The sequence below is a fragment of the Amia ocellicauda genome, chromosome 14 (genome assembly GCF_036373705.1).
Source record: "Amia ocellicauda isolate fAmiCal2 chromosome 14, fAmiCal2.hap1, whole genome shotgun sequence".
In the NCBI taxonomy this organism is placed as follows: domain Eukaryota; kingdom Metazoa; phylum Chordata; class Actinopteri; order Amiiformes; family Amiidae; genus Amia; species Amia ocellicauda.
This window is the reverse complement of record NC_089863.1, coordinates 8,936,878-8,956,802: the sequence shown is the minus strand read 5'-3', so window position 1 is coordinate 8,956,802 and position 19,925 is coordinate 8,936,878. Positions and strand designations below refer to the sequence as shown.

At 49.8% G+C, this 19,925-nt stretch overlaps 1 protein-coding gene and 1 long non-coding RNA gene across 3 annotated transcripts in view; one reads left to right on the top strand and one right to left on the bottom strand.

The window, feature by feature from the left end:
* Positions 1-315: 315 nt before the first annotated feature.
* The window catches only part of LOC136768571 (uncharacterized), a 28,143-nt gene continuing 8,533 nt past the window's right edge, over positions 316-19,925 (bottom strand). For both annotated transcript variants that reach the window (XR_010821996.1, XR_010821997.1), the window contains exons 3-4: positions 2,437-2,579; positions 316-645 (exon numbers count right to left, since the gene is read on the bottom strand). This is a non-coding gene — a long non-coding RNA (uncharacterized LOC136768571). The remainder of the gene's footprint in view (positions 646-2,436; positions 2,580-19,925) is intronic.
* On the top strand, positions 1,939-18,716 carry LOC136768567 (myosin-7). The gene is made up of 38 exons (XM_066722832.1): positions 1,939-2,003; positions 2,385-2,592; positions 5,717-5,860; positions 6,108-6,264; positions 6,516-6,543; positions 7,133-7,238; positions 7,346-7,438; positions 7,745-7,808; positions 7,939-8,037; positions 8,354-8,457; positions 8,628-8,766; positions 8,910-9,028; positions 9,234-9,383; positions 9,626-9,796; positions 9,968-10,277; positions 10,360-10,442; positions 10,599-10,804; positions 10,883-11,006; positions 11,094-11,230; positions 11,419-11,674; positions 12,039-12,281; positions 12,365-12,541; positions 12,666-12,811; positions 12,898-12,988; positions 13,079-13,468; positions 13,550-13,676; positions 13,770-13,888; positions 14,226-14,422; positions 14,742-14,925; positions 15,032-15,197; positions 15,293-15,417; positions 15,532-15,840; positions 16,131-16,334; positions 16,438-16,734; positions 16,847-16,951; positions 17,062-17,157; positions 17,275-17,409; positions 18,586-18,716. Exons 2-38 carry the CDS (start codon positions 2,392-2,394, stop codon positions 18,604-18,606), a joined length of 5,823 nt encoding a protein of 1,940 aa, XP_066578929.1. The 5' UTR covers positions 1,939-2,003; positions 2,385-2,391; the 3' UTR covers positions 18,607-18,716.

Genomic DNA, 19,925 nt, shown 5'->3' with positions numbered 1-19,925 from the left:
GAGTCAGTGAGTCAATATGAGTGTCTGTCAGTGTGAGTGAATACGAGTGTGTCAGTGTGAGTGAATACGAGTGTGTCAGTGTGAGTGAATTCGAGTGTGTCAGTGTGTCAGTAAGAGTGAATACGAGTGTTTCAGTGTGAGTGAATACGAGTGTGTCAGTGCGTCAGTGTGAGTGAATACGAGTGTGTCAGTGTAAGTGAATGTGTGAAGAATTAAAATATTTGTGTGAATGTATACAAGCGCTTCTCCCATTAAACTTATTCCAGACCCTCAGAGCCCTGTCCCCCCAACAAACACAATGGCAGACAAGAGATATAGAGGCTTTGACTGTGTTTATTGGCGGTCAAGGAGGTTACAGCAGCGTGGGCCACAAACACTGTAAATAGCATTAGAAAACAGTGCAGTGCCGGGCTCAGTGCAGGTCACACAACCAATGTGACACCACTGCGCAGCTCAGGACACAGCACTGGACACAAGGGAGCATTGGACAGAGGGAGCACTGGACACAAGGGAGCACTGGACAGAAGAGAGCACTGGTGCTGGACACAGGGAGCACTGGACAGAAGAGAGCACTGGACACAGGGAGCACTGGCGCTGGTCTCAACGTGTACGACTTCACCTTAGTAGAATTTCTGTAGCTGAGCTCTGCAAATTGCAAGAGGGGGTTAAATCAGATTTGATTTAGCAGAAAATTGTAAACAAGCATAATAATTATATTCTCATTAGGTACAGGTGTTATTCGTCAGTTATAATCATTTGCAGATACAGATCAAGGTTAAAAAACGATTATATTTCTCCTTTAATCATTGCAGAAAGTCCACAGGACACCTGACACTCTTCTGCAGCCCAAGGTTTGGGTAGCATTGTGAGGGTGCTGTGCTGTGCAGCGGGGTGCTAGCCAGGCTCGCTCCGTGCTCACAGGCGACGCAGGAATGTGTGAGGTGATGGACAGCCTCCAGATAAAAATGTTATTGTTAAAATTCCTGCCCGGCAGCAGCGGGGGGGGGGAGCTGCGCTAGGTGACCTTGTCTCCCCGGCGGAGAGGGGACAGGGCTCCGACACCACAGCCCCGCGCCGTGACTCACGCTGCAGAAATGCTGGATTCCTGGCCTGCGTCCCGGCCGGACTGCCAGCCCAGTCAGGAGGTATTCCGCGGAGACAAAAGCCGCAGTTCTGAGGGTTTTCTCTGGAAACGGGCCTTGTCCTTGAGGCCGGTGCCAGCAGGTCAGGGGGAGGGTGCGGGCCGCCGTCCTTGGCCTTATAGGGAGGACAGAGGGGCTATAAAGCCATCCGGTGCGAAGAGGCCCCAATACAGCATCCCACCCAGCCCTGCCAGCCGCGGTATGACTGAACCTCCCTCTCCCTCTGTCCGTCACTCTGTCTGTACGTCTGTCCCTCTGTCTGTGCCTCTGTCAGTCACTGACGGGTTCTCTCTCTGTGTCTCTACATGACTGTATGTCCATCTCTCACAGGTCGTCCTCCAGTCAGTGATAGTCTTTAGGTCTGTCCTTGCTGTTCTTTGTGTATCAGTGTCATGTTTGTCTGTCTGTCTGTGGCACAGCCCGTCTGCATGTCAGCCTGTTACTAAACTGCAGACTGATCCATGTGTCTGTGTCGGTGTGCTTGAGTGTATAAGTGTGTGTGTGTCTGTGTGTTTAAGTTTATAGGTGTGTGTCTGTATGCTTATAAGACTGTATGTGAGAGTACAGGTGTGTGTGTCAGTATCTGTAAGCTTATAGGTGTGAGTGTATAAGTGTGTCTATGTGTGAAGGTTATAGGTGTGTTTTGTAGAAGATGGGCTAGTGTCAGGACAGGGAGTGAACCCTCTGCATTGAGGAGAGAGAGCGAGAGAGTGTGATGGTAAAGGAGGGGGAAAAGGAGTGTGTGACTGAAAGCCCCTGTTTCTGTCTCTCTCTCTGATCTCTCACACTTTCCCAGGTGAATACCGGTGTTCAGTGATCAGCCTTTCTTCCTGATTCCTCCCTCGAAAGTTCAGTGCGCAGGTGAGCTCCCTGTCCATCCTTTCTTCTGTTACACCTGTGCGGCAGGGTGGGGAGATGTCCCCGTGCAGCCTGTTGGGGTCACACTGGTTTCTAAAGGGTTAAAAGACCCATTGGCGAAATGAGAGAGGAACGATAACGTGTTGTTTTTCACTAGTCCAACGAGCACGAATAGCGACAGAGAGAAGGGCAGCTGCCGATGCTTTTCTGGGCAGAGAGAGCGAGACTGATGCGATGTGATGCGCACAGCTGCTCAGCACACTGGCCCTGCCTGATCCTGGCAGAGAGTGGAGATATACTCACACACTCAGTAGGACAGGGATGAGTGTCACAACTGACCCCGCGTCCTCTTCCACCAACCCCCCGATTCCCCTCCCCCCACAGTGCAACAATGGGAGATGCAGAAATGGCGGAGTTCGGGGCCGCTGCCTCTTACCTGCGCAAGTCCGACAAGGAGCGCCTGGAGGCTCAGACGCGCCCCTTCGACATGAAGAAGGAGTGCTTCGTGCCCGACCCTGTGGAGGAGTTCGTCAAGGCCTCCATCATCAGCCGCGACGGGGACAAAGTCACCGCCGAGACCTACAACGGCAAGGTCAGTGGTCAGGGGTTGTTCATCCTCTAAGAGCCTCAATATCAGTCTCTGTGTCAGTCTGTCAGTGTCTCGGTCTGTCAGTGTCTCAGTCTGTCAGTGTCTCTCAGTGTCTCAGACTGTCAGCGTTTGTCAGTGTCTCAGTCTGTCAGCGTCTCAGTCTGTCAGTGTCTCGGTCTGTCAGTGTCTCTCAGTCTCTCAGTGTCTCAGTGTCTCAGTGTCTCAGTCTGTCAGTGTCTCAGTCTGTCAGTGTCTCTCAGTCTCTCAGTGTCTCGGTCTGTCAGTGTCTCTCAGTCTCTCAGTGTCTCGGTCTGTCAGTGTCTCTCAGTATCTCAGTCTGTCAGTGTCTCGGTCTGTCAGTGTCTCAGCGTCTCTCAGTCTGTCAGCGTCTCAGTCTGTCAGTGTCTCTCAGGGTCTCAGTCTGTCAGTGTCTCTCAGTATCTCAGTCTGTCAGTGTCTCGGTCTGTCAGTGTCTCTCAGTGTCTCAGTCTGTCAGCGTGTCTCAGTCTGTCAGTGTCTCAGCGTCTCTCAGTCTGTCAGCGTCTCAGTCTGTCAGTGTCTCTCAGGGTCTCAGTCTGTCAGTGTCTCTCAGTGTCAGTCTGTCAGTGTCTCTCAGTGTCTCAGACTGTCAGCGTTTGTCAGTGTCTCAGTCTGTCAGTGTCTCGGTCTGTCAGTGTCTCTCAGTGTCTCAGACTGTCAGCGTTTGTCAGTGTCTCAGTCTGTCAGTGTCTCAGTCTGTCAGTGTCTCTCAGTGTCTCAGTCTGTCAGCGTCTCAGTCTGTCAGTGTCTCTCAGTGTCTCAGTCTGTCAGTGTCTCTCAGTGTCTCGGTCTGTCAGTGTCTCGGTCTGTCAGTGTCTCTCAGTGTCTCAGTCTTTCAGTGTCTCGGTCTGTCAGTGTCTCTCAGTGTCTCAGCCTGTCAGTGTCTCTCAGTGTCTCAGTCTTTCAGTGTCTCGGTCTGTCAGTGTCTCTCAGTGTCTCAGTCTTTCAGTGTCTCAGTCTGTCAGTGTCTCTCAGTGTCTCAGTGTCTCAGACTGTCAGTGTCTCTCAGTCTCTCAGTGTCTCAGCCTGTCAGTGTCTCTCAGTGTCTCAGTCTGTCAGTGTCTTGGTCTCTCAGTGTCTCTCAGTGTCTCTCAGTCTGTCAGCATCTCAGTCTGTCAGTGTCTCAGCCTGTGAGTGTCTCTCAGTCTCTCAGTGTCTCAGTCTGTCAGCTTCTCTCAGCGTCTCAGCCTATCAGTGTCTCTCAGTGTCTCAGAGTCTCAGTCTCTCAGTGTCTCAGCCTGTCAGTGTCTCAGTCTGTCAGCTTCTCTCAGCGTCTCAGTCTGTCAGAGTCTGTCAGTGTCTTGGTCTCTCAGTGTCTCTCAGTCTGTCAGCATCTCAGTCTGTCAGTGTCTCGGTCTGTCAGCTTCTCTCAGCGTCTCAGTCTGTCAGAGTCTGTCAGTGTCTTGATCTCTCAGTGTCTCTCAGTCTGTCAGCATCTCAGTCTGTCAGTGTCTCGGTCTGTCAGTGTCTCTCAGTGTCTCAGTCTGTCAGTGTCTCGGTCTGTCAGTGTCTCTCAGTGTCTCAGTCTTTCAGTGTCTCGGTCTGTCAGTGTCTCTCAGTCTCTCAGTCTCTCAGTGTCTCAGTCTGTCAGTGTCTCTCAGTCTCTCAGTGTCTCAGTCTGTCAGTGTCTCTCAGTGTCTCAGTATCTCAGACTGTCAGTGTCTCTCAGTCTCTCAGTGTCTCAGCCTGTCAGTGTCTCTCAGTGTCTCAGTCTGTCAGTGTCTTGGTCTCTCAGTGTCTCTCAGTGTCTCTCAGTCTGTCAGCATCTCAGTCTGTCAGTGTCTCAGCCTGTGAGTGTCTCTCAGTCTCTCAGTGTCTCAGTCTGTCAGCTTCTCTCAGCGTCTCAGCCTATCAGTGTCTCTCAGTGTCTCAGCGTCTCAGTCTCTCAGTGTCTCAGCCTGTCAGTGTCTCAGTCTGTCAGCTTCTCTCAGCGTCTCAGTCTGTCAGAGTCTGTCAGTGTCTTGGTCTCTCAGTGTCTCAGTATCTCAGACTGTCAGTGTCTCTCAGTCTCTCAGTGTCTCGGTCTGTCAGTGTCTCTCAGTGTCTCAGTCTGTCAGTGTCTCGGTCTGTCAGTGTCTCTCAGTGTCTCAGTCTTTCAGTGTCTCGGTCTGTCAGTGTCTCTCAGTATCTCAGTCTGTCAGTGTCTCGGTCTGTCAGTGTCTCTCAGTCTCTCAGTCTCTCAGTGTCTCAGTCTGTCAGTGTCTCTCAGTGTCTCAGTCTGTCAGTGTCTCTCAGTGTCTCAGTATCTCAGACTGTCAGTGTCTCTCAGTCTCTCAGTGTCTCAGCCTGTCAGTGTCTCTCAGTGTCTCAGTCTGTCAGTGTCTTGGTCTCTCAGTGTCTCTCAGTGTCTCTCAGTCTGTCAGCATCTCAGTCTGTCAGTGTCTCAGCCTGTGAGTGTCTCTCAGTCTCTCAGTGTCTCAGTCTGTCAGCTTCTCTCAGCGTCTCAGCCTATCAGTGTCTCTCAGTGTCTCAGCGTCTCAGTCTCTCAGTGTCTCAGCCTGTCAGTGTCTCAGTCTGTCAGCTTCTCTCAGCGTCTCAGTCTGTCAGAGTCTGTCAGTGTCTTGGTCTCTCAGTGTCTCTCAGTGTCTCTCAGTCTGTCAGCATCTCAGTCTGTCAGTGTCTCGGTCTGTCAGTGTCTCTCAGTCTCTCAGTCTCTCAGTGTCTCAGTCTGTCAGTGTCTCTCAGTGTCTCAGTGTCTCAGACTGTCAGTGTCTCTCAGTCTCTCAGTGTCTCAGCCTGTCAGTGTCTCTCAGTGTCTCAGTCTGTCAGTGTCTTGGTCTCTCAGTGTCTCTCAGTGTCTCTCAGTCTGTCAGCATCTCAGTCTGTCAGTGTCTCAGCCTGTGAGTGTCTCTCAGTCTCTCAGTGTCTCAGTCTGTCAGCTTCTCTCAGCGTCTCAGCCTATCAGTGTCTCTCAGTGTCTCAGCGTCTCAGTCTCTCAGTGTCTCAGCCTGTCAGTGTCTCAGTCTGTCAGCTTCTCTCAGCGTCTCAGTCTGTCAGAGTCTGTCAGTGTCTCAGTCTGTCAGTGTCAGTCTGTCAGTGTCCCTCAGCATCACAGTCTCACTGTCCTCCTCTTCCTTATTTGATCCAGACGGTGACGGTGAAGGACAGTATGGTGCTGCAGCAGAACCCGCCCAAATTCGACAAGATTGAGGACATGGCCATGCTGACCTTCCTGCACGAGCCCGCCGTGCTATACAACCTCAAAGAGCGTTATGCGGCCTGGATGATCTACGTGAGTGCGCACACGCGCCCCGGGCGCACAGCTGCAGTCACACATGTCCCGTTACAAAAGTGCAATAATGTTTCAGCTGATAGGAGCCTCTGTAAAACCAGTAGTAATGTGACACTGTACCCCTTCACTGAGATTTTAAAATTGAGACGCATGTACAGTAATCTCTGTACGCTGCTAACTATTGGATCCACTCTGTCCCTGTGTGTCCCTGTGTCCCTGTGTCCCTGTCCTTATCTCTCTGTTCCAGACCTACTCAGGGTTGTTCTGCGTCACTGTCAACCCCTACAAGTGGCTGCCGGTGTACAACGCTGACGTTGTCGCTGCCTACAGAGGCAAGAAGAGGACTGAAGCTCCTCCCCACATCTTCTCCATCTCTGACAACGCCTATCAGTACATGCTGACAGGTAAAGGGACCCTGCAGAGTGCTGAAGTGCGGTGGTGATAACAAGCAGGCCCTCAGGAGCAGCTCTGACTGACTTACACAGACTAGGGACGGAGCTGAAGTATTAGTGACTGAACTGCTGCAGAACAGTTGCTTACAATGGGACCGCAGTGTTACAGTGTTACGCAGGTGACTGTTACTCTTGTTACTGCAACTGTGGCTACTACAGCAACTCCAGCGGCTGCTGACACGACTGTGTTTTCTTCCTTTCAGACCGGGAAAACCAGTCTATCCTGATCACGTGAGTGTGACCCGTTTCTCAATGTCTTTGTGAATGTGACCCGTTTCCTGTGACCCGTCTGGGGCTGACCGAGGCGCTCACTGCCCTGCGGAACATGAAACTGAGCAGACAGGAGTGTGTGTGTGTGTGTGTGTGAATGTGATTGTGATTGTGAGAGTGTGTGTGTGTGATTGAAAGAGTGATTGTGAGAGGCTGAGGGTTCAGTTCACGATTAATCACGTCAATTGATTTTCAATCTCTGTAAGAAGTTAAGATTTGGATCTTTGAGGGAGGTGGGTAACCTGTACAATAAGGCATTACTTGAAATATTGTGCCTCATGCCTATCGTTTCAATTAATTGTCAGGAACATGTTTAATTAATCACAAGAAGTGGAATCTTGTTTATTTCTTGTTTTTTCTCGTGACTGAACAGTAATTCTGTGGCACAGCTGTTCCTGACAGAAGACACAGCGAGGGGCCAGGGCACCCTGGCTGGGATACATTGGTCTCATTGCTTCCACAGTGAATCATATGGTCAGCGAATCATTGCGGGTAAAATGTTGATCTGAGTCCCTTGTTTCTGAGGCTCTGCTTGTGTCTCTGTCCCCAGTGGAGAATCTGGTGCTGGGAAGACTGTGAACACCAAGAGAGTCATCCAGTACTTCGCCAGCATCGCGGCAGGGGGGAGCAAGAAGGACCAAGCTGCCTCCAACAAGGTGAGGGTGTGAGGGGGCAGACACTGGGGGAACAGTAGCATTCAGTCCTGCATTCGGGGACACTGAGGTCTGACCCTGACAGGCACTGTGTCTCTGTTTTATCCTAGGGCACCCTGGAGGATCAAATCATCCAGGCCAACCCAGCCCTGGAGGCCTTTGGTAACGCCAAGACTATGAGGAATGACAACTCCTCACGATTCGTGAGTACCCTCCACTGGCTCAGCCGGGTGGGGTGTGGATTGGGCCTGTCACTTTTGGCCGTATTGCAGCGATGACACAGACACTCTGAGTCCAGGAGCTCTGACCGCTCTGTGGCCCAGCCTTCCCTGATATCGTCCATCAGGCTAGTGTGCGACAGTGTAAGCTCTTGTGTTGTTGGCCTGCTAGGAAGCACTGAGGTATGAACTTGGCAGAGGTGTGAGAGTGGTGGCTGTGGCTCTGAGACTGAGATGGACAGGTTGGACTAAGGGGCTGACTGCTGCTATTCTCTGTGCTCCGGCTTTCAGGGCAAATTCATCCGCATCCACTTCGGACAGCGAGGCAAGCTGGCGTCCGCCGACATCGAGACTTGTAAGCACTGACCTCGCCTTGACATCGCCTGCCCCCCGACACCGCTGCCACATGTCTCATGTCAACAGATATTTTGTTATATCCTGCTTCTCCCTCGTCTCACGCTTCACCGTCTCACTCTCGCTCTCAGACCTTCTAGAGAAGTCCCGTGTGATCTTCCAGCTGAAGGCTGAGAGAGACTATCACATCTTCTACCAGATCCTGTCCAACAAGAAGCCAGAGCTGCTGGGTCAGTATATTATTATTTCAAGTAATTGAACATTTAATTATGTGATTATTTAAGCAGACAGGTTGGCGTTTTCTAGTTTCAACCTGCACTATCAGTAACTGGTAGTCTGGTTTGAACAAAGGCCAGAAAACACTGCAGTCCTCCAGTGTGTGAGAGCTTGGCTCCACAATATCTACAGACACGGGTCACAATTAGTTTACCGCAGGAACTCTTCCAAGGCTGGAGTGACAGAAACCTAGTTCCCCCGGTGAGTGTGTGTGTAAGCGAGATCTTGCATTGCTGCCCACTGTGCCCTGACTGTCTCTCTATGTTCCAGAGATGCTTCTGGTGACGAACAATCCGTACGACTACGCCTTTATCTCGCAGGGGGAGACCACTGTGCCCTCCATCGATGATGCTGATGAGCTGATGGCCACAGATGTGAGTGGAAAGACTTTCTGTCGCTCCTCTAGCCTTAGAAACAGCAGAGGAGCTACAACTCTCTCATCCCCTTTGATAAGTGTGCTGAACAGCTCTTACAAGGCTAGAAAGCTAGTTTTATATCTTCTGCCACTCTCTCTCTCTCTCTTCTCCCCCCCCCAACCACACAGAATGCCTTTGATGTGCTGGGCTTCACTCAGGAGGAGAAGAACAGTATTTACAAGCTGACCGGTGCCATCATGCACTATGGCAACATGAAGTTCAAGCAGAAGCAGCGAGAGGAGCAGGCGGAGGCTGACGGCACTGAGGGTGAGTGTCATCTTTAAGGTGGAAACAGACCAATAGAAAGGGATTTGAAATAATCCAAGGTCTTACCTGCTGCTGTCCTACTAGCTCTTGAGAAATCTCATGAAGAAACAAGACACTGACATTGTCTGTTCTGTCTGTCACAGATGCTGACAAGGCTGCCTACCTCATGGGCCTCAACTCTGCTGACCTCATCAAGGGTCTGCTTCACCCCAGGGTCAAAGTGGGGAACGAGTGGGTCACCAAGGGGCAGAATGTCCAGCAGGTGAGCCCCTGACCGTGGAAGTGGGCTGTGCTGTCCTGCTCTTTCCTCTCTCTGTTCTGCTCTTGTGTTTGAACACAGACCAGCCTCAGGGTCAGAAATGTATCTGTGAATCCTTACTGTTCAAGAAGGAGGGTTCATCTGTGCCCTCAGTATCACTCTCTCTCATGCCTGTGTGCTGAACAACCAGTGTCGCCTCTCCTGCCAGGTGAACTATGCTGTCGGTGCTCTGGCCAAGGCTGTGTATGAGAAGATGTTCCTCTGGATGGTGGTGAGAATCAATCAGACCCTGGAGACCAAGCAGCCTCGCCAGTACTTCATTGGTGTGCTGGACATCGCTGGCTTCGAGATCTTTGATGTGAGTGTGATTTAGAATGCAGCTGTTTGGAGAGAGATCTTGAGAGGAATAGGATCCGCTGCTCGCATACTTCATGTGAACTGTTTAAACTCAACCAAGGTTTCCTGAAATACTTTCTTTCAACGGATGCAAGGTTTGTCTGTGGCTACTGCCCAGTGCAGCCTGCTCCCACCCCAAATAATCTGACTGCTATTGGGATATTCATGTTTTTCTGAATGCTTTTAAATCACTGTTGCTTTCAGTTCAACACCTTTGAGCAGCTGTGCATCAACTTCACCAATGAGAAGCTGCAGCAGTTCTTCAACCACCACATGTTCGTGCTGGAGCAGGAGGAGTACAAGAAGGAGGGCATTGAGTGGGAGTTCATTGACTTCGGCATGGACCTGCAGGCCTGCATTGACCTCATTGAGAAGGTGGGTGAGAGATGTAGAGGAAAGTTTGTCATGAGACAAACTTCTGAGAATGGAATGGGAGAGGAGGTCTGACAAAATCAGGCAGAATTGTCTGAGAATAATCACAGATTAATTGCCCAATATTCCTTTCAAAAATGTTCAGTGCTTCACCTGTGTTTCCTTCCCTTGCAGCCCATGGGTATCATGTCCATTCTTGAAGAGGAGTGCATGTTCCCCAAGGCCAGTGACACCACATTCAAAGCCAAGTTGTATGACAACCATCTGGGCAAATCTGCAAACTTCCAGAAGCCCAGGATTGTGAAGGGGAAGCCAGAGGCCCATTTTGCCCTGATGCACTACGCTGGCACTGTAGACTACAACATCAATGGGTGGCTGGTGAAGAACAAGGATCCCCTGAACGAGACCGTGGTGGCGTTGTACCAGAAGTCTGCTCTCAAACTGCTGAGCTTGCTGTTTGCTAATTATGCCAGTGCTGATACAGGTAAAGACAGGGCAGATTTACAGATTACAGAGCAGGAAATGTCATGTGTGAAGTCTCATGGTCATTCTTATTATGTGTTCAGCAATGGGAGACTCATCAACTGGCAAAATTAAAGAGAAAAAGAAGAAGGGCTCTTCCTTCCAGACTGTGTCTGCTTTGCACAGGGTGAGTGTCACCATCTTGTCTCTATTCTTCAGATCAGATAATGTAAAATCTGAGATATAGACGTGTAAGATCTGTTTAGCCCTGAAGTCATTCTGTGCTGATTAAGAATAGAAAATATAGAGGTTCTATAAGCTTTGATTTTAAATACATCCACAGGAAAACCTGAACAAGCTGATGACCAACCTGAGGTCCACCCACCCTCACTTTGTACGCTGCATCATCCCCAATGAGACCAAGACCCCCGGAGCCATGGACAACCCCTTGGTGATGCACCAGCTGCGCTGTAATGGTGTGCTGGAAGGCATCAGGATCTGCAGAAAGGGCTTCCCCAACAGGATCCTGTACGGAGACTTCAAACAGAGGTACAGCTCATAGGGTCTCTGATTTCCTCTTGTCAGATTATCCCCAGAGACCCCATATGACACTGTGTCCTTTCACAGATACCGCATTCTGAACCCAGCTGCCATCCCAGAGGGACAGTTCATAGACAGCAAGAAAGCTGCAGAAAAACTGCTGGGGTCCCTGGACATTGACCACCAGCAGTATAGATTTGGACACACCAAGGTAACGTCTGATACCTGGTGAAGATGAATATCCACTGGTTGACAGTGAACGAGAACCCATCTGGAGTGTAACTCTCTCTGCCCTTAGGTGTTCTTCAAGGCTGGTCTCCTGGGGACACTGGAAGAGATGAGGGATGAGCGCTTGTCCCTCATCATCACTGCAATCCAGGCCAGGTCCCGCGGTCTTCTCTCCAGAATTGAGTACCAGAAGATGGTGGACCGCAGGTCAGGATTTCTCCTCCTACTGCACAATGCATTGTCACAAAACTAAACATATAAGAAGAACAAAGGCCACTCAGTCAAGCAGTGCTTGATCATAGACATTTTCATAATACGTTTAATAATTAGATACATTTCTAATTCCAGAAAATCCAAGCCAATTTAATTCTTGAAATTCTGCCTTTCCCCTACAGGGACGCCCTACTTGTGATCCAGTGGAATGTGCGTGCCTTTATGAGTGTGAAGAACTGGCCCTGGATGAAGCTGTTCTTCAAGATCAAACCCCTGCTGAGGTCTGCAGAGGCCGAGAAAGAGATGGCCAACATGAAGGAGGAGTTCCTGAAGCTTAAAGAGGCGTATGCCAAATCTGAGGCCCGCAGGAAGGAGCTGGAAGAGAAGATGGTCTCTCTCCTCCAAGAGAAGAATGACCTGCAGCTGCAAGTCCAGGCTGTGAGTTCAAAGAAATATACACCAAGACTTCCCTGTAATACAAATGATTTAATGTACCTACATCATTTCTCCTACATGCCATCCATAGGAGTTTTTTTGTTTTTCTCTCCTCTGTGCCTAAATGGTTATTAAATGTTCACCCACTTTATTCTAGATCATGTCAAATGTTTTACAGGTCTGTATTTTATTTTATTGTATTTATGTATTTTATTTTGCTGTACGTTTGTTGTATGTTTACCAGTCTGTAAAGCGCTATGTGGCTACCCTGTGAAGGGCGCTATACAAGCTCTCATTTGAAAACAACTTTAGTTTTGCTTAGCATTCATATTTCTCATACATTGTGATCATTTTATATTCTCTATAGGAGCAAGATAATCTTTGTGATGCTGAGGAACGTTGTGACCAGCTGATCAAGAACAAGATCCAGATGGAGGCCAAAGCCAAAGAGCTGACAGAGAGGCTGGAGGACGAGGAGGAGATGAACGCAGAGCTGACTGCCAAGAAGAGGAAGCTGGAGGACGAGTGCTCCGAGCTGAAGAAGGACATTGATGATCTGGAGCTCACCCTGGCCAAAGTGGAGAAGGAAAAGCATGCCACTGAGAACAAGGTCAGTGTCCTCCTGTCTGCATACCTGCCTGCATGCCAAGCTTCTGCCTCCCAGGCGACTGAGTCTCTGCTCTGTGTTAACAGGTGAAGAACCTCACTGAGGAAATGGCAGCTCTGGATGAGATAATTGCCAAGCTGACCAAGGAGAAGAAGGCTCTGCAGGAGGCGCACCAGCAAACCCTGGATGACCTGCAGAGTGAGGAGGACAAAGTGAACATGCTGACCAAGGCCAAGGCCAAGCTGGAGCAGCAGGTTGATGATGTGAGTCCCTCCCAGGTTCACTGGAGTAACTCCAGCAGGGCAGAACCCAGTGGAGCAGGGCTGCTTCTAAGGGTAAACTGGGAAGCGCAAAGTCACCTGAAAACTTTGTTATTTTCTTGTGCAGCTTGAAGGATCCCTGGAACAGGAGAAGAAGGTGCGGATGGATCTTGAGAGAGCCAAGAGGAAGCTGGAGGGAGACTTGAAGTTGACCCAGGAGAGCCTAATGGACCTGGAGAACGACAAGCAGCAACTGGAGGAGAGGCTGAAGAAGTGAGTGAAGACAGACAGCTTCTGCGAAACAGGACAGTGTTGCACAGGATTGATGGGATCTGAATCAAGCTGCTTTTCTTCCACAGGAAGGACTTTGAGATTAGCCACCTGAACAGTAAGATAGAGGATGAACAGGCTCTTTCTGCACAGCTCCAGAAGAAGCTGAAGGAACTTCAGGTGCCATTTTCTCTCAGTTTGAAGTCCAGTACAGAGTGTAAAGCCGTGGCTGTTTTTGTGTCAATGTGCTGAAGTGTTTCTCTTTGATAGGCCCGCATTGAGGAGCTGGAGGAGGAGCTGGAGGCTGAGAGAGCTGCCCGTGCCAAGGTGGAGAAGCAGCGGGCAGACTTAGCCCGGGAGCTGGAGGAGATCAGCGAGAGGCTGGAGGAGGCGGGCGGGGCCACCTCTGCCCAGATCGAGATGAACAAGAAGAGGGAGGCGGAGTTGCAGAAGCTGCGCAGAGACCTGGAGGAGGCCACACTGCAGCATGAGGCCACAGCCTCCACTCTCAGGAAGAAACAGGCTGACAGCGTAGCTGAACTGGGGGAGCAGATCGACAATCTGCAGAGGGTGAAGCAGAAGCTGGAGAAGGAGAAGAGTGAGTTCAAGCTGGAGCTGGACGATGTGGTCTCCAACATGGAGCAGGTTGTCAAGGCCAAGGTAGGGAACAGAGTGTTATGTTAAATTAACATGGAACTCTTAGATGTTGTCCATTAACCCAAACATGAACCTTTGCTGCAGACTAATCTGGAAAAGATGTGCAGGACACTGGAGGACCAGAGCAATGAGTACAGAACCAAGTGTGAGGAGTGCCAGCGATCTCTAAATGAATTCTCAACTCAGAAAGCTAAGCTTCAGACTGAGAATGGTAAGGATGGCCAAGCAAAGAATTTCACATGAAGGGGGGAATGTATAACAAAAAGTTAATTGTTCAATCTTTTCTCATTATGTATTATTTCAGGTGAGCTTTCCAGGCAGCTGGAGGAGAAGGAGTCTCTTATCTCCCAGCTGACCAGAGGCAAGCTGTCTTACACCCAGCAGGTGGAGGACCTCAAAAGGCAACTGGAGGAGGAAGTGAAGGTAATCTGTGAAGGACTGTGGTTTCAGTAGAGTATAAATGTCTGTGGCCTGATGGTTAGACAGTTGTTGAAGTTTGGGATGGTGATTTATAAGATCTGAAACTGAATACGGTGATCTGTCATGTAAATCAGTCTTATAATGGACTGACAGGAGAACAGGAATCAAAGAATATGATAATTTTGACCCTCAAAGAGAGCCACATGTCTCATTACAATGAGCTAATTTGGACCTCATCTATGAAAAACATAATTAAGAGATACACAGACAGAATTACTTTCCGCTGCACAGCCCTGTGTGTCCAGACTCTGAGCTCCGCTGTGCTCCCTGTGTCTCCCAGGCGAAGAACGCGCTGGCCCACGCAGTGCAGTCAGCTCGCCACGACGCCGACCTGCTGAGGGAGCAGTATGAGGAGGAGCAGGAGGCCAAGGCTGAGCTGCAGCGCAGCCTCTCCAAGGCCAACTCTGAGGTGGCTCAGTGGAGAACCAAATATGAGACCGACGCCATCCAGAGGACAGAGGAGCTGGAGGAGGCAAAGTAAGGACTGCCAGCCTGTGTGTTGTTGTTCCTGTGAGCCTCACTGCTCCTTTCTGTTGGGTGGTGTGATGGGCAATGGCAGGAACTGTGAGCACGGTGTAGCTCTGCTTTATAGGGCTTTTCTTCTTCTGACAGATAAGCTTTTTGTTTGCGTTATGTTTGAATCTAAATATAAGACGAACAAAAAGTTTGTCTGTTTGCAGACTGTGCAGCTGTGAGCCTGGTAAGTTGACAAGTCTTTGTGGTTTCGGGCTGCTCGTGCAGTAGCACCCTGCCCCCAAGCAGTGCTGAGACCTGTCTCTCCCCCCCTTCCTCCCAGGAAGAAGCTGGCCCAGAGGCTGCAGGACGCAGAGGAGGCTGTGGAGGCTGTGAATGCTAAATGCTCCTCCCTGGAGAAGACCAAACACAGGCTGCAGACTGAGATTGAAGATCTCATGATTGACCTGGAGAGGTCCAACGCAGCTGCTGCTGCTCTGGACAAGAAGCAGAGGAACTTTGACAAGGTAGCATTGGACACGGGGACTCAGCTGCTTCTGCTGAAGGAGGCCCTGTGCTCTCTGAAGTCCTGCTGTGCCATGAGTTTCCAATTTCCTGCTCTGATCCCACCAGGTCCTGAGCGAGTGGAAGCAGAAGTTTGAGGAGTCGCAGTGTGAGCTGGAGAGCTCCCAGAAGGAGGCCAGGTCCCTGAGCACTGAGCTCTTCAAGCTGAAGAATGCTTATGAAGAGTCTCTGGACCACCTGGAGACCCTGAAGAGGGAGAACAAGAACCTGCAAGGTCAACAGTGCCCCCTTTTAGCTCCATTCATGTGTGTCTCTGTGAGTTAGGGCTGGCAGTGATATTCACACTGCTTTGGTCTTCTTGTCATCCAGAGGAAATCTCTGACCTGTCTGAGCAACTCGGTGAAGGAGGGAAAACCATCCATGAGCTGGAGAAAGTCAGGAAGCAGCTGGAACAGGAGAAGAGTGAGATCCAGTCTGCTTTGGAGGAGGCAGAGGTGAGCGGCTGTCAGTATTCTTACTATATTATATTTTATATATTCTTACTTACTGAAGAGCAGATTACTAGACCATCACAGTGAATTAGTGATGGATGCTGTTATGCTCAACAGGCCTCTCTGGAGCACGAGGAAGGCAAGATCCTGAGAGCCCAGCTGGAGTTCAACCAGGTGAAGGCTGACATGGAGCGCAAGTTGGCTGAGAAGGATGAGGAGATGGAGCAGGCCAAGAGGAACTACCAGAGAGTGGTGGACTCCTTGCAGACCTCCCTGGAGGCAGAGACCCGCAGCAGGAATGAGGCCCTCAGGCTGAAGAAGAAGATGGAGGGGGACCTGAATGAGATGGAGATCCAGCTCAGCCAGGCCAACAGGCAGGCGGCAGAAGCCCAGAAACAACTGAAGAGTGTCCATGCAAGTCTGAAGGTGAGTTTCCTGCATTGCAGTGGGGTCAGTGTCCTGCTCCTAAAACCTTGGGATTGTGACACTGTCACCAGCCAAAAATTAAATTTGACTTCTGGTTACCAAAGCTATACTAAATTGTTTACAATTAATTGAACTTAATGATTTGTCAGTCAAATCTGAGTTTGTTTCCTACCATCTTAAGAGGAAGTAAGGTCTCGTTGGAAGTAAGGTGATGTTTAAAACAGTCATTCAGTCCTTTAGTCCTTTAGTCCAGACATTAAGTCATGCTACCTGTCTCTCTGTTCCCCCAGGATGCTCAGATTCAGCTGGATGACTCCCTGCGTGCCAATGATGACCTGAAGGAGAACATCGCCATTGTGGAGAGACGCAACAACCTGCTGCTGGCAGAGCTGGAGGAGCTGCGCTCCATTGTGGAGCAGACAGAAAGAGCCCGCAAGCTGGCTGAGCAGGAGCTGCTGGATGTCAGTGAGAGGGTGCAGCTGCTCCACTCGCAGGTACGGCAAGAAGGCCCATGGTCAGACTGTATCCTCTTACACACAGTGTGACTTTCATGTGGAGAACACTGTCCATTGCCTCTCTCTGTGTCCCCGTGTACAGAACACCAGCCTAATCAACCAGAAGAAGAAGCTTGAGAGCGACACGGCCCAGCTGCAGACGGAGGTGGAGGAGGCTGTGCAGGAGTGCAGGAATGCTGAGGAGAAAGCCAAGAAGGCCATCACTGACGCTGCCATGATGGCGGAGGAGCTGAAGAAGGAGCAGGACACAAGCGCTCACCTGGAGCGCATGAAGAAAAACATGGAGCAGACCATCAAGGACCTGCAGCACCGCCTGGACGAGGCTGAGCAGATCGCCATGAAGGGTGGCAAGAAGCAGATACAGAAGCTGGAAGCCCGGGTGAGTGACTGTGTGTGTGTGTGTGTGTGTGTGTGTGTGTGACAGTGGGAAGAGCAGCATTGAGGTGAGAGCAGTGTGAGCTCAGTCTGTCTGTCCTTCAATACCTGTGCAGGTGAGGGAGCTGGAGAACGAGCTGGAGGCAGAACAGAAGAAGAACACAGAATGTGTGAAGGCAGTCCGCAAATACGAGAGACGCGTCAAGGAGCTCACCTACCAGGTACCCCTGACCTCCTCTTGAGTGGCGGCCTGCCTGTGAGGCTCCCAGTGCTGCTGCCCTGCGTGTGAGGCTGCACTGTGTCTGACTGTGTGTGTCCTGTGTTTGTGCAGACGGAGGAGGACCGTAAGAATATGACCCGCCTGCAGGATCTGGTGGACAAGCTGCAGCTGAAGGTGAAGGCCTACAAGAGGTCTGCTGAGGAGGCTGTAAGTATCTGGACTCAATGCTGGCCCTGCTGCACAAGCTCCAGTGTTTTCCAGTGACTGTCAGTCGCTGCAGTGCTCTGTGCCAGGCTGTGACTCTGTGCTGTCTCTGTGTGGCAGGAGGAGCAGGCCAACACTAACCTGGGCAAGTTCCGCAAGCTGCAGCACGAGCTGGACGAGGCCGAGGAGAGGGCCGACATCGCCGAGTCGCAGGTCAACAAGCTGCGCGCCAAGAGCCGAGACATAGGCGCAAAGGTGAGTGACCCCAATGCCATGACGCCCTGCTCTACTGCAAGTCTCTGGTCCTGCACTGACCCAGGCTGCCTGCCTATTGCCTATATCTGCATGTCATCATTTTCCATTTACAGCCCCCAAGTGTGTTTCCCATTTCTGATGCAATAACAGGTCATTGTAAAGGATGACCCCTGTTGCCTGAACACAGGCATAGCACTGCAGGGCTCATTGAGATCACCTCTGCCATGCTTGTGGAATCTGCTTGATTTCCCACTTATTCATTCAGGGACATTTCCAGAGAAACAAAAGCTATGTGCTATTTTGCTGAATTACATAAAAACTGCTATATCAGTGTCCATTATGGACATGTGCGTGCTACAGCTGACTGGGAATCTGAACTGTTTGTCTTCCAACTAACAGGGCCTATAGAGGCAGAAATGACACAAGCTAAACAAATATCTTAACACAATTCGACTGGGGCTGATATCAGAACTTTCATATTGTCATCATCATACAGTAACTATTATAACAGGTTCTGGCCATGGTGAGATTTGAACCCTAGCCTCCCTCGCCACAGTGCAGCGACCTTACCGCATCACTAAAAGGCCCATTAGCAAGGCCTTAGGATCAGTACACTATCTTCCCCAGTAGATACAGCAAACCCTCACACTGCTCTTCTATCTTATCACTCGAGATGGCCTGATGCAGGCCCATTTATCCCACTCCTACCACCAATGTAATGAACTGGGGGTTCCAGCCACAGCGGGGATTCGAACCCTGATCTCCCGCACCACAGTGTAGCAACCTTATCGAATCACTAAAAGGCCCAGGCCTCTTAGCAAAGCTTGAGATCGCTACAATATTATTGTGATATTCAAACAAACAAACAGATTATATCACACGCTTTGCTCTTTGCTGATTCTCTGCATGGAACAGCAAAAAGAAAAGTAATCTGAGGTTCAAGAGAGCCTTGTTGTCATTGGTTGAAACAGATTTCTCCAAGCATGAAGGGAAACCTCACTGACATTGAGTGCCAGCCTTGCGGGGCTGATGCAGTGCAGAGTTAACAGCCACATCAACTCTCTGCCCTATAAATAACTAAACACAACTAATCTTAAAGCCTTTTGCTTTTGGCCGCAACTCACTAGGTGTCTTTCTCTCTCTTCCTCCCTCCCTCCCTCCCTCTCTCCCTCACAGAAAGGGCTTGATGAGGAGTGAAGCTCTCAGACGGACCTTTCTGAAAACTTCTTGTCTGCTGTGCTTTAGTCTCCCCTCTGCTTTCTCTCTGCCCCTGTAATGCTGTAGAATAAAAGCAATTTTACAAGCAATGTTCCTGTGTTTGTGGGGTGTTTGTGTGCAGACTGCCCCCGCCAGCAGGGCTCATCCCCACCGGACGCTCAGCTCCCTCTAACCTGCTGCATATCTGACCCCAAGGGAACCATTTAACCCCACAGGCCAGGGCAGCGTTGCGGATGTTTTGGCTCTAGAAGCTCAGAAAGGTGTTTTGTCATTTTGTCAGATCTGGGCTTGTTGGTGCTCCAGGGTGCCTGGATGTTAAAGGAGACTAGTGGGTTCAATCTGCATCCATTCAGTTCAATTAATTTTGGTTTTATTCAGCACCGCGTCCTTAGCAACAAAGCACCACAGAGTGCTTCTCACCTTAAGAGAAAATAACTGTACGGATATAGATAGGCACACTAATAATACACCTCATGAGGACTGGCAACTGATAGCATAAACGAAAAATTGAAAAAAGACTATTGTCCGTCTTGCGGTTATACCCACTATTCACACTGGTTGCACTCGGGTTCAATTCGTGGTTTACTTCCATGTTTTATCAGGACTCACATTACTTGTGTTCACAAAGCAAAAACCAAGTGAGCTTGTTCATTTTGTTTTAATAAATCACCGTATATTTCCATTTAACATGATTAGTGCCTTTAAGAAATGGCAGCATTACGCGTTCAATAACAAATACAGCTCTGGAAAAAATTAAGAGACCACTGCAAAATTATCAGTTTCTCTGGTTTTATAATTTATAGGTATGTGTTTGGGTAAAATTAACATTTGTGTTGACAACATTTCTCCCAAATTCCAAATACAAATATTGTCATTTAGAGCATTTATTTGAAGACAACTGGTCAAAATAACAAAAAAGATGCAGTGTTGTCAGACCTCGAATAATGCAAAGAAAATAAGTTCATATTAATTTTCAAACAACACAATACTAATGTTTTAACTTACGAGGAGTTCAGAAATCAATATTTGGTGGAATAAGCCTGATTTTCAGTCACAGCTTTCATGTGTCTTGGCATGCTCTCCACCAGTCTTTCACATTGATGTTGGGTGACTTCATGCCACTCCTGGCGCAAAGATTCAAGCAGCTCGGCTTTGTTTGATGGCTTGTGACCATCCGTCTTCCTCTTGATCACATTCCAGAGGTTTTCAATGGGGTTCAGGTCTGGAGATCGGGCTGGCCATGACAGGGTCTAGATCTGGTGGTCCTCTATCAACACCTTGATTGACCTGGCTGTGTG